This window comes from Arachis ipaensis, chromosome B09, assembly GCF_000816755.2.
Source record: "Arachis ipaensis cultivar K30076 chromosome B09, Araip1.1, whole genome shotgun sequence".
Taxonomy (NCBI): Eukaryota; Viridiplantae; Streptophyta; class Magnoliopsida; order Fabales; family Fabaceae; genus Arachis; species Arachis ipaensis.
In genome coordinates, this window is record NC_029793.2 from 24,761,888 (window position 1) to 24,772,307 (window position 10,420).

The 10,420-nt window shown below is 37.4% G+C and overlaps 1 protein-coding gene across 1 annotated transcript in view; it reads right to left on the reverse strand.

Moving 5' to 3' along the window:
- Nucleotides 1-10,324, reverse strand: part of LOC107615260 (auxin-responsive protein IAA20-like) — a 15,905-nt gene extending 5,581 nt beyond the window's left edge. Inside the window, exons 1-2 of the mRNA XM_016317354.2 lie at nt 10,118-10,324; nt 9,920-10,019 (exon numbers count right to left, since the gene is read on the reverse strand). Of these exons, the coding sequence (XP_016172840.2) occupies nt 9,920-10,019; nt 10,118-10,322 (305 nt within the window). The 5' untranslated portion in view covers nt 10,323-10,324. The remainder of the gene's footprint in view (nt 1-9,919; nt 10,020-10,117) is intronic.

Sequence of the window (10,420 nt, forward strand, 5' to 3'; positions counted from 1 at the left end):
GCTGAACCGAGTCAACCTTCTCAAGGAAAACAAAACAAAGAGAAGGATCAAATGCACCAGAAATATTGGAGATAACTTAGCAGACTTTCAAAAGCAGTTTATTGAAGCCACAAAGAAGGGTATTATATCCCGATTTATGATACTAATGATACTATCTTAGATGCTCACATAGCAAGGGTTATGGGAGGGGGAATCGTAGAGCAAAACAACGAGTATGATAAAGAGAACCCTCCGGGAGCAAGTAGCTATGGTGGAGAAGCACATAAGATGGCCATTGACCTTGACAACATAGAAGAAACTGCTCCAAATGGGAATGCAGCAAACATCGAAGAGGAGCCTAAGGCTATGGAAGCTTAGAGGAGCCTTTTTTGCACCAGAGAGTTTCTTATCTCTGAGTAGATTTTTTTGTTTTATATTAGTATCTGTGAATATCTTATCTTGGAATTGTAGAGGAGTCTCTTCTAAAGGCTTGAAATCTATCTTAAATAATCTTATGTTTAGATATAAAACTAACTTTTGTATCTTGTTGGAAACCCATGTCTCAGACACTAAGGCTGAGGCTATTATCAAAAAATTGGGGTTTGACTCGTGGTATATTAGTGATGCTGAAGGTTTTTCAGGTGGCATCTGGTGTCTATAGAGGTCAAATTCATGGAACATAAAGCCACTGATCATTCACAAACAATTTGTACATATGGAAGTACAATGGCAAAATAATGCTCCTTGGTTTTTTACTGCTATTTACGCCAGCCCTAGGATCGGAAACAGAAGAGAGCTTTGGACAAAGATAAAGGATTTAGCTAAGAATATTAATGGACTTTGGTGTTTAGGAGGAGATTTCAACTCCATTCTTTCGTTGAATGACACAGGGGATTCTTCTAATCTTTCTCTTGACACTAGTATTTTTAATGATGTTTTACTTAATTGCGAGCTTAAGAATTTAGGATTCTCTAGACCTCCTTTTACTTGGCAAAGGGGGATTACAAAGAGAAGACTAGATCGTTTTATTTGTAATTTTAACTTTTCTGATTTTTTTCAGATGTTGGTGTCAAACATTTACCCAAACTAAAGTCTGATCATTTCCCCGTTTTACTGGATTTTCAATTAGCTCAAAGGGAAGAAGGAGCTAAGTCTTTTAAATTCCTTGCTCCTTAGGTCTTGCATGAAGATTATAATAACATGGTTAAAAGTAGCTGACTGGAACAAAATAGTTTATTACAGAATATTAGCAACTTTGTCAACACATCTAAGACTTGAAATAAAGAAGTCTTTGGGCATATTTTCAAGAAAAAATAACGCATTCTCCTAAGGCTTGAAGGGATCAACAAAAAGAACTCCTTCAACAATAATTTCTTATTGGATAAACTCCAAAAAGATTTGTGGAAAGAATATGAGACAATAGCAATTCATGAAGAGACTTATTGGCAACAGATGTCTAGATGTGATACCATTAATTTTGGTGATAAAAATTCAAAATATTTTCACTCAAAGGCAAATGTAAGACGTAGGAGAAACAAAATCGCAGCCTTAAAGAGTGAGGAAGGCGAATGGGTGGACAATGTGGACACTCTTAAAATTTGGGGTGTTAATTTCTTTAAGAATCTATATTGTTCAGAATCTGGTTATAATGACTTTGTTGTTTCTAATCAGTTTCCTAAGTTACAGGATATAGAGTATCAAGATATGGCTAAGGAGGTATCTAGCGAAGAGATTAAGGAAGCGGTTTTTTCTATGGGAAGCTGTAAGGCTCCGGGAAGCAATGGCCTCCCAGCCAAATTCTATCAACGAGCCTAGGATGTGATGGTAAATTCCCTTATGACTTAGGTGAAAGAAGTTTTCAATGAGCCTCACAACATAATAGAAGTGAATAAGACTCTGATAGCTATTATTCCCAAAATTTTCTCACTGGAAAATTTTGAGCATTTTAGACCTATTAGTCTCTGTAATGTTTGCTATAAAATAGTGACTAAACTCATTGCATCTAGATTAAAAAAATATATGTCTTCTCTTATTTCTAATACTCAGTCAAGTTTTGTGTTTGACAGGATTAGTGCAGATAATATCTTAGTAGCACAAGAGGTAGTTCACACAATGGGGAATAAAAAACATGGAAAAGGTTTGATAAAAATTAAAATAGACCTTGAAAATGCCTATGACAGACTGAATTGGCTCTTTGTGTTGGACTCCCTCAAAGACGCAGGGATCCCAGATCAAATTCGAAGTGTTATTAGCTTTTGTGTATCAACGGCATCCATGAACCTTATTTGGAATGGCTCTCCATCAGAAAGCTTCATCCCAAATAGAGGAATCAGACAGGGAGATCTTCTTTTTCCATAACTCTTTGTTTTGTGTATTGAATGCTTATCCCATTTGATAAATAAGTTAGTTCATGAGAAGAAATGAGAACCTATAACTCTATCAAGAAGGGGACCTAAAATCTCTCCTCTCTGTTTTGAAGATGACCTAGTCCTATTTGCAAAAGCGGATAGGAAATAAATTCAGATTATCAAGGAGGCTTTAAATCATTTCTGCAAGTGTTCGAGACAGAAAATCAACCCTGGCAAATCTTGTGTGTACTTCTCCAACAATGTTAATCATACCATGAGACAAATGTTGAGCCAGGACCTAGGAATCAACCTCATAGCTAACTTGGAAAAATACTTGAGAGTCCCTCTTATTTATGAAAGATGCAATCAATAACACTTTCAATTTGTTATTGACAAGATGCAAAGCAAGTTATCTAGCTAGAATAGAAAGACTCTCTCCTTAGCCGGAAGGTGCACACTTGTACAATCAGTGCTATCAACTATTCCTAACTACTACATGCAAACCATGAAGATTCCAGTAGTAGTGTGCAACAAGATAGAAAAAATTTGCAAAAATTTCTTATGGGAAAGTAGTGATGAGGAAAAGAAAATACATCTTCTTAGTTGGGACAGCATGTGTAAACCGAAAGAAAAGGGGGGTTAGGCATCCGAAAGGCACAATAATCCAATTCTCTTTTTCTAATGAAGCTTGCTTGGGGCCTCATTCACAATAGAGAAGCGCTCTTGGTCAAGGTTATGTGGGCAAAGTATGGTTGTGACGAAGGTATCATGCCTAATATTAAACGCAGATCAAGTAATTCTAATTCATGGCTCGGGATTACTAAAGTTTGGGAAAAATTTAAAAGTAGCCTTCTTTGGAGGCTGGAAAATGGAGTTATGGCTTCTTTTTGGAAAGAACAATGGGTTCCAGGTTTTATAGAGCTGTCGGAAGTATCTCTGGTTGAGTTAGATAAAAACAAGTTAAATGAGAAAGTAGCAGATTATGTAACGGAAGATGGCGAGTGGGACTGGGAAGCGCTAAATATGGTTCTACCTGAGGACGTCACAGATATTATTCATACTATTAAAGCACCCAACTCCTATGTTGGAGATGATTTCATCAGCTGGCTAGCTAATTCGAACGGTAATTTTTTTGTCAAATCAGTATATAAAACGTTCTATAGTGATAGGGGAGAAGACAATATACTCTATAAACATATTTGGAAAGCAAAACTCCCACAAAGACTCAAGTCTTTTAGTTGGCTGATTACTCATGATGCTCTGATGATAAATTTCAAGAGAAAGAAGAGAGGCCTTACCGATGATGGAAGTTGCCCAAGATGCTGAAATGATGATGAGACTCTGCTCCATGTGTTGTGTGACTTTTCTTTCACCCGTACCGTCTGGAATAGCATTGTCAATAGTAACTTAAAGCCTGACTTCTTCAATCATTCCCACAAAGAATGGCTAGAGAGCAATCTTTTAAAGTTTACTCCTTCCCACAATGGTATACCATGGACCATCATCTTTATTACTACCTGCAACACAACTTGGAGATGCAGGAATGAGCTTGTTTTGCAATAATTAAAATAGTCAACAAGCCCCAATTCAACATATAGTTACAGCTTTAGCAGCAAACTACAACTACATTCTCAACATTACTGAACAGAGTAGCAAAATTCTCAGACTTACCAGGACTGTGGAGATTGGGTGGGAACCACCTGAAGAGGGCTAGGCCAAGTTAAATGTTGATGGCTCTGTCTTTCAACCGGGTAGCAGAGGAGCTAGTGGTGTAAGACCCAGAATCTTTGAAAAGTCTTATTATGATCAAGTCTCAAATCCTACAGTTATTTATAGCCTTAATTTCAGAGATTATTTTATTAAAGATAATTAAGGCAAGTTTTGATTTATTGGATTTGAGATAAGTTATGATTATTATCCAATTTTATAATTATTGGGTTATTTTCTATATTTAAATTATAAAGTTGATAGTTATGAAATAATAAGGATTTTATATGATTTAGATTAGATAAATAATATTTTAAATATTATTACTGCTATTTTGAAAAAATGAAGAAATTAAGTATATTATTTCTAATTTTTAGATTTGGGCATTTTATTGAAAATAATTTGTGAAATTAATGAGCAAATAGTATTTTCTATGTACAAATAGTGTTGGGTTTAATTTGGGTTTCAATTACTATATTATTCCCAATTTTATGTGAAATTACCAATATGCCCCTAACCCTAATTATTTTGAAAAAGAAATGAAACCCTAAAAACCCTACCCGGTTCCCCTGACCCGGTTTCCCCAAACTGCTACAGCCCCTCGAGACAGAGAGAGCTGAGGCCGAGCTGGAGGTCCAACCACCGTAACCAGCTGCCGTTCACGTCGCCGGCGCCGCCTCGGTCGAAACCGCCGCCATCAGAAAAGGGTTCTGGTCGCCAGGAGTGGTTCTGCGACTCCCGGAACCACTGCCGTAGCTTCTGGCTACTTCTGCCGTCGCCGAAAAAATTGCCGGTAAGGGTTCATTCGAGGTTTCTGTCTTTTTAGTTTTCGAGATGGTTTTGATGCTGTACGTTTTTTTTCAGTTGATCCGCCGGAGCTTCTGGCCGCTGCCGAAGCTGTTGCCGGGCCGGTTCAAAATCGCAGTTGCCTCATTGTGTTGTTTCGGTAAGAAATTATGTTTCGAATGATCTATTATGTATATGAAAGCACTAATGGGTTATCATAGGCGATATACGAGTTTTGAGTAAAGCGAATCGCGGGTGTTGGGAACGATAGAAACTTTTTCTCGAGGCTATTCAGTTATGTGTCTTGAATTCTGTTCGAGTCGACCTGTTCTTTTATATCTTAACTTGAAGTTCTTGTTTGCTAGTCCCTTTTGAAAATTTGTTTGATTTTTCAACTCTATTCCTCTATCCATATGTATTCTTGTTTGACCTTAAGTGCATATGCTGGTTTAAGATCCTTGTTGCATCTATCTTCCTCTGTTTGAGTTCTTCTTGATTCAAGTATTCTTTGATATATCTAAGGGTTATCTTTGAAGTTGTCAATTGAATTGTGTCTAGCAAACTTCATTGCTTGAACATCCTTGTTTATCTGGAATTGGATATATTCTTTCAAATCTATGAGTATTGTCTTTGACAATTGTCTCTCCTTTCTAAGATCTTGTATCCTTTTGAGTAGACTCGAGAATTGTTTGATATCACGTGGGACTTGTAGACGTAGTGACGTGATGTGTTAGTTCTTTAAAACGTGATATGTATATACGGAAGATGAAACGGTAGGTGTGCAGCGTTATGAGTTGTGGATGATTTGTTCCTTGCGAACGGGCTTGCGGTTGTCAGGCTTGTGATCGGTTATGAGGTTGTAAAATGCTTGGTGGAGTTGGAAGGTTGACGCTTGGAGGTTGACATGAGATTAGCGTGCGGATGTTAAGCACGTCGTTTTAACCCCAGCCTGTTTGATAGCCTTCGATGCCTTTCTTTTCTACCACATGTTGAACTATGTCACCTTTTACATTGAGCCTGTCTTGTAACGTTTACTTTGCAATCACACTCCTATGCCATCACCTTTGCCACCGAGACAGTCGCCGTCATTTATGGTAGAGCAGAGAGAGAGAAATCGAGGCGAGCTTGAGGAAGGGGACTGCGCGAAAATGGAGAAGGAGAACGGCGCCGTCCCTTGCCGCGATGGAAGCTCGCTGCCGCCGCGTTGCTCCGGTCTGTCGCACTGCCACTGTCGTCCGGGGAAGACCGCCGCCACTGCTAGGGTTTGCCGCCTCCGTGCCGTTGGGAGGAAGGTCGTCCAGTCACACCGAGCAGGGGAGACAGAGAGAGCTGAGGCCGAGCTGGAGGTCCAACCACCGTAACCAGCTGCCGTTCACATCGAACGAAAGTATCTTTGGGAGCGGTATTGCGGTTTAAAGTTTTAAACAGGCTCATATTTTAGTATTAAATAGTATAAGTGTCGTCGTAATGTCCGAGCTATCAAAGTTACGCAGCCGGAAGCGTGAGCTTTGGTAGTTAGGGTATTACAAGTGGCGGCATCATCCGTAACTCCAAAGGAAGGTTTTTCGCCGGATTTAGCATGAACATCGGGAAGTGTACAATCACAATTGCAGAACTTTGGGGTTTTTTTGTGGGTATAAAATTAGCGGTGGATATGAGCATCCCCTACCTTGTGGTGGAGTCTGATTCTAGCTGCGCTGTTCACCTTCTCCAAAGTGTCGTGGTGGAGAAGCACGTGGGAGATTCGTTGGTGCGTTCCATAAAAGAGCTTATGACTAGACCGCACAGGGTGGTGATTCGGCATGTTTTTAGAGAGGCTAACCAATGTGCTGACGTTCTGGCTAAGCATGGACAAGATATAAAGAAGGGGATTAGGTGGTTTGAAGAAATTCCAGCCATTGTGGTACCGTTTGTTTGTGCAAATGAAAAAGGGATGAAGTTTTCCAGAAAGATTGTTGTTTAATTTCTTTTGTTTTGGGCCATAGGCCCCGTTTAGAATAAAAAAAAAAATATTTTGCCTTCTTTTGATTCTCTAAATTTTGGTTCTAATTTTTCCGTTAACTTATTAACAACTACTCATTTCAATTTATAATATTAGTGATAGTGAATCTTTTTAAAATACGAATTAAATATTTTTGAAAAATATAGAATAAGATTTTATCATACATCAAACTTACACATTTCTCTATCTTAAAAAAGGTGTAAGATTTATTTTTATGTGAAATTTACATTTCATACAATAATAAATAAATGTGTATCTGCTTAAGTGTACAAAATATCTTTTAGAAAATAGGTAAAGTACTTAATTGAAAGCCAATTAGTAAATTTTAAGTAATTTTAGAGAATTAATTATATTTCAAATCAATAATATACCCTAATTTGATTAAAATTTACTAAATCCTAATTAACTCAAATATTCCCAAATTAAATTCTAACCTAACCTAGCCACCGTCTCACCGCCATTCCCCTAACCTAGCCCCGTCCCTTCAGAAAGAAAGAAAAGGGAAAAACGGGGAAAGAAAAGAGAAGTAAGGGGAGAACGGAGAAGAAGGAGAGCGAACAGAGGAAGGAGCCGACCGTCGCAGAGCCTGCCGCCACCATCGTCATCGCCGTCTAGCCGCGTAGGAGAGAGGGGCGTCGTTATCAAGCATGAGGGGAGGAGAGAGAGAGGGAGCTCGCGAGGGAGCTGCTACCATCGAAGCTGGGTTCATCGCTGCCGTTGGAGTCGCGTCATCGTTGAACCTGCCGCTGTCGTTGAGTGGAAGCCCGTCGCCGCTGTCGTTCGTGCCTCCATCACCGCCAAATCCGTTGACGCCGCTAATGCCGAAGAAAGAGAGAGACGCGCGAGCTAAGGGGAGAGGAGGAATGTCGCTGCCGTTTGTGCTTCGCTGTCGCCGCCACTGCTGTTGGAAGCTACGCCGCTGTGGTGGCCAAAAACTATAGCTGAAGCCTCTGTCTTCTTGGGTTTTGATTATCGCAAGTTACTCTGCCGTCAGTAAAAGTTCCCGGAGCTACTGCCGCTTCCTTGCCTCATTTCTCTTTAGCTGCAATAAGTTATTCTAGCCTTGATATCCTTACCGCTATTATTCTGCTATTGATTATTGAGAATTTTGCGATGTTAACGTTTTAGGGTGGAGTTCCAGTAATTGCATGGTTGAAATAAAAGTTGTTTCTATTGTTGCGGAAGTAAACGGAGCTGTGGATGCAATTGCCGCTGAGTGCGGGCCAAGAGAAAAGGTTTTATTTAACGCGTTTGGTTTATGGGTTTTGATTATTCGAGGTAGAGGCACTTTTCTTAAACTTATTTTACTTTCAAGAGTTGTTACAAATCGATATTAATGCAAAAAGTATACTTTTGTGATTTCGTAAATTTTATGGATTGAATTGAGTTGCTCTGGATGATTGTAATTGTTTGTCTGGTGGAATTATTGACTGTTTGAGAAGGTTGAATATTTTGAGTTATTGATTTTGTTAAATTGGCGGTTGTCGAATTGGTTTTTTTAAGATTTGTAAATGTTTTGTTATTGAAAATGAGTTGATTTTAGAAAAGATTTAATATTAAAATTGGTTTGAAACTGAAGAAATTTAATATTAAAATTTGGTTTGATAATGAACCTGATACCGGAATTTGGTTTAAAATAAATGTGTAAAAGATTTGATATTTGAATATGGTCTGATTATAAAAAATGATTTGCTATTTGGAAATGATTGAAAAGGGTTTGAGGAATGTTTAGTTGGGACTCTTGAAGGGTGATAAAAAATCCGAGTTTTAGAAGAGATGCTGTCGAAATTTTTATAAAACTTGGAGGCTTCCTTTGAAGTTTAGAAAGGAATGAATTGATGATGATAATGACATTCATAAGTAAATAATTTTTGGGGTAGTTTTTCCATGTATAAATTTGAGCTTGGGGTTTTGTCTCTCCATGAATGAGCTTGGGATTTTTCCCATAGTTATTTTTGAACTTGGGGATGTGCGCACAAAGGGACTGTCTACGGCTAGCTACCAGGACATGTCGGGCTGACTATGTAATCGACAGATGATATCATCAGCCATAGGACAAGCATGCATCATATGCATTTGTATGTTTTGTTTAGGTGTGCATTGTTTTGGTTTGTCTATTTATTTAACTATGCTTATCTGCTATTTGCCCTATTTGTTGTATTTGTAAACTATCTGTGTTTTTCTTGTTTGTTTTCTATGTGTGCGCAACTGAGAGATCCCTCATGTTGGTGGTGGTGAAGCTAAGGGTTGTTTTTCTAATGTGAAGATTTGATTAAGTTGCTTGAGTTGGGGGCCGTGATTGGTTTCTGATTGAGGTTTTAGAAAAGTATGAAAAATCAAGCTGGTTCAGCATAGATTTAATGAACTTATATTTGGAATAGATTGGTCATTCATACATTCTAGGAAACTGATTAAGATTTTCTTATAAGAAAAAACAGCTTTTGAATTTTCTGAATAATTAAATATTGGTTTTTGAAAAGGTTTTGGATGATTAGCCATTTTTTTTTCAAAGATTCATAGGACAAACGATAATCACTGTCTTGAAATCAATTCTTCTCTTTATACGTATCTTCTTATGACAATTCTTAAACCCTACTGAGAACTCTTTCGAAGACGATGTTCTCACCCCCTACAGTTTTATTTTTTCAGGACGGACGAAGAAGCTTGTGGAGTTTTTGTTAAGTTTTTAGATATGTTGTTTTTGTTTGTATACATATGATATAGACTTTTCCTCGCCTTTGTTATTATATTCTATAAGAGGAATAGGAATCGTGACTGTAAAAACATGTATATTCGAGTTAAAGGCTCTTATTTGATTATTAAATATATGAAGTCGTCGTAATACTTCTCGTTATCAGAATGGCGCAGCCGAAAGCGTGACATTCTAATAGTAAGGATGTTGCAATTAATTTAGAACATTAATTTTTGAAAAAAATTATTAATAGAGTGACTAGAAGAAAAATATAATTAAATTTTAATTTTTAATAAATTAAATTAATTAAAAAAATCTTTTAAAAATAAATTTAAAGAATACCTTATTTTTTATAAACTAATTTTACTATTAACCCCTAATATTAATAATATAATGTTAACTTACTCCCAAGACACATTTCTAACCATAATCAAATCCCGTTCTCCATCCTCATAAGTTAGCACATGGCACCTCTCTGCTTGTACTGCATCTAACTCAGTTGCCACTATTTAAAACAAACAAAACATTATACCATTGTTAATTTTAATTAGGAAAAAATGTTAATTAAAAAAAAATTAGAGGCATAAGAATATAGTTGATTACAGAGTATGGTAGTTTTAAACATATGTTCAAGAGCCTTAACCAATCCTCGGTAGCTATCATGAGCTAAAAGATTGAGTTTTCTGCCAATTGGATTGCCTTCCATGTACACTTTCACATAGAATTTGTCACTTTTTGAAGAAGCAATTGAGAAAGAAGGGTTGACAGGTGAAGAGGAAGAGGAAGAGGAATAGGCTTCTTCATCCATTGTATGTGTTTATTTGTGTGAAATAAGAATGATGATTAGTAAATATGGCAATAACACAGCCGCCACCTTTTATATAAGGCCTTGAAAAATTTTGCAAT